Source organism: Lepidothrix coronata, unplaced genomic scaffold (assembly GCF_001604755.1).
Source record: "Lepidothrix coronata isolate B3197 unplaced genomic scaffold, Lepidothrix_coronata-1.0 Scaffold281, whole genome shotgun sequence".
NCBI lineage: Eukaryota > Metazoa > Chordata > Aves > Passeriformes > Pipridae > Lepidothrix > Lepidothrix coronata.
Window position 1 is genome coordinate 524,888 of NW_016690461.1, and position 1,667 is coordinate 526,554.

General features: G+C 65.6%; 1 protein-coding gene across 1 annotated transcript in view; it reads left to right on the forward strand.

The window, feature by feature from the left end:
• The window catches only part of ADCY6 (adenylate cyclase 6), a 21,392-nt gene that overhangs the window by 8,554 nt on the left and 11,171 nt on the right, over nucleotides 1-1,667 (forward strand). The window contains exons 17-18 of the mRNA XM_017836660.1: nucleotides 142-271; nucleotides 433-621. Coding sequence (XP_017692149.1) covers nucleotides 142-271; nucleotides 433-621 — 319 coding nt within the window. The remainder of the gene's footprint in view (nucleotides 1-141; nucleotides 272-432; nucleotides 622-1,667) is intronic.

Sequence of the window (1,667 nt, forward strand, 5' to 3'; positions counted from 1 at the left end):
GGGTGCAGGTTTGGGGTTGGGTGCAGGTTTGGGGTCCCTAAGGTGGTTGGGTGCAGGTTTGGGGTTGGGTGCAGGTTTGGGGTCCCTGGGGTGGGCGGGGGCCATCCCTCAGCCCCTCTCAGGGCTCCGGGGGTCCCGCAGCCCCGCGGAGGGGAAGGTGGCCCTGCGGTTCGTCACCCCCGCCGTCCTGGCCGTGTTCGCCCTGGCCCTTTACCTGCACGCGCAGCAGGTCGAGTCCACCGCCCGCCTCGACTTCCTCTGGAAGCTCCAGGTAGGACCAGGGGCTGGGAACCACCCTTTTCCCACACCCCATGACCGGGACCAACCCTTTTCCCTTCACCCCCGGACCAGAACCGACCCCTCCCCGCGCCCCAACCCCGGGGTGGCCCCGTGGCCCCCCTGGCAGCCCCCACACGGGTCTGTTCCCCGCAGGCAACGGGCGAGAAGGAGGAGATGGAGGAGCTCCAGGCCTACAACCGGCGGCTGCTCCACAACATCCTGCCCAAGGACGTGGCCGCGCATTTCCTGGCGCGGGAGCGGCGCAACGACGAGCTCTACTACCAGTCCTGCGAGTGCGTGGCCGTGATGTTCGCCTCCATCAGCAACTTCTCCGAGTTCTACGTGGAGCTGGAGGCCAACAACGAGGGCGTGGAGTGCCTGAGGCTGCTCAACGAGATCATCGCCGACTTCGACGAGGTGCTGGGGGGAGCGAGGGGCGACGAGGGCAGGGGGGTGCGGGATGTGTGGAGGTGAAGTGCACGGGGATGGGGCGCACGGGGTGCTGGAGGGGCTGTGGAGCGACGTTCTTGGAGCCACGGGAAGGGGTGCAGGGGGTGCTGGAGAGGCTGTGGAACAGCATGGATGAGGGTGGGGTGCGGGGAGTACAATCACGGGGTGCTGGAGGGGCTGTGGAGCAGCATGAATGGGGTGCAGGATGACGGGTGCAGGGAAATGGGGTGCACGGGGCCTTGGAGAGGCCACGGAGCAGCATCCACGGAGCCACGGGAGGGGGTGCAGGACCCGGGGCACCCACAGCCCTACCGAGGGGCTGCGGGGGGGTGGGGGGTGACCCCACCACGTGTGTGTGTGTCCCCACAACCAGATCATCAGCGAGCAGAAGTACCGGCAGCTGGAGAAGATCAAGACCATCGGCAGCACCTACATGGCGGCGTCGGGGCTCAACGCCTCCACCTACGACCGCGAGGGCCGGAGCCACATCGCGGCCCTCGCCGACTACGCCATGCACCTCATGGAGCAGATGAAGTACATCAACGAGCACTCCTTCAACAACTTCCAGATGAAGATCGGTGGGTCCCTGCACGCCCCCGTGAGCCCCCCGCGGCTCCCGCAGCCCCTCACACCCCCCCGGCCATGGTTCATGGCTTTGTGTCTGGTGGCTCTTCCCCTGTTCACCCTTTTCCCTCCCCCTTTTCCCTTTGCCCATCCCTTTTCCCTTCTCATCCCCCCTTTTCCCACCCCTTTATCCCTTTTCCCACCCCTTTATCCCCTTTTCCCACCCCCTCATCCCTTTTCCCACCCCCTTTTCCTACCTCGTCCCCACTTTTCCCCTTTTCCCACTCCCTCATCCCTTTTCCCACCCTCTTTTCCCCCCTCGCCCCTTTTCCCACCCTCTTTTCTCCTCTCACCCCACCTTTCCCCCTTTTCCC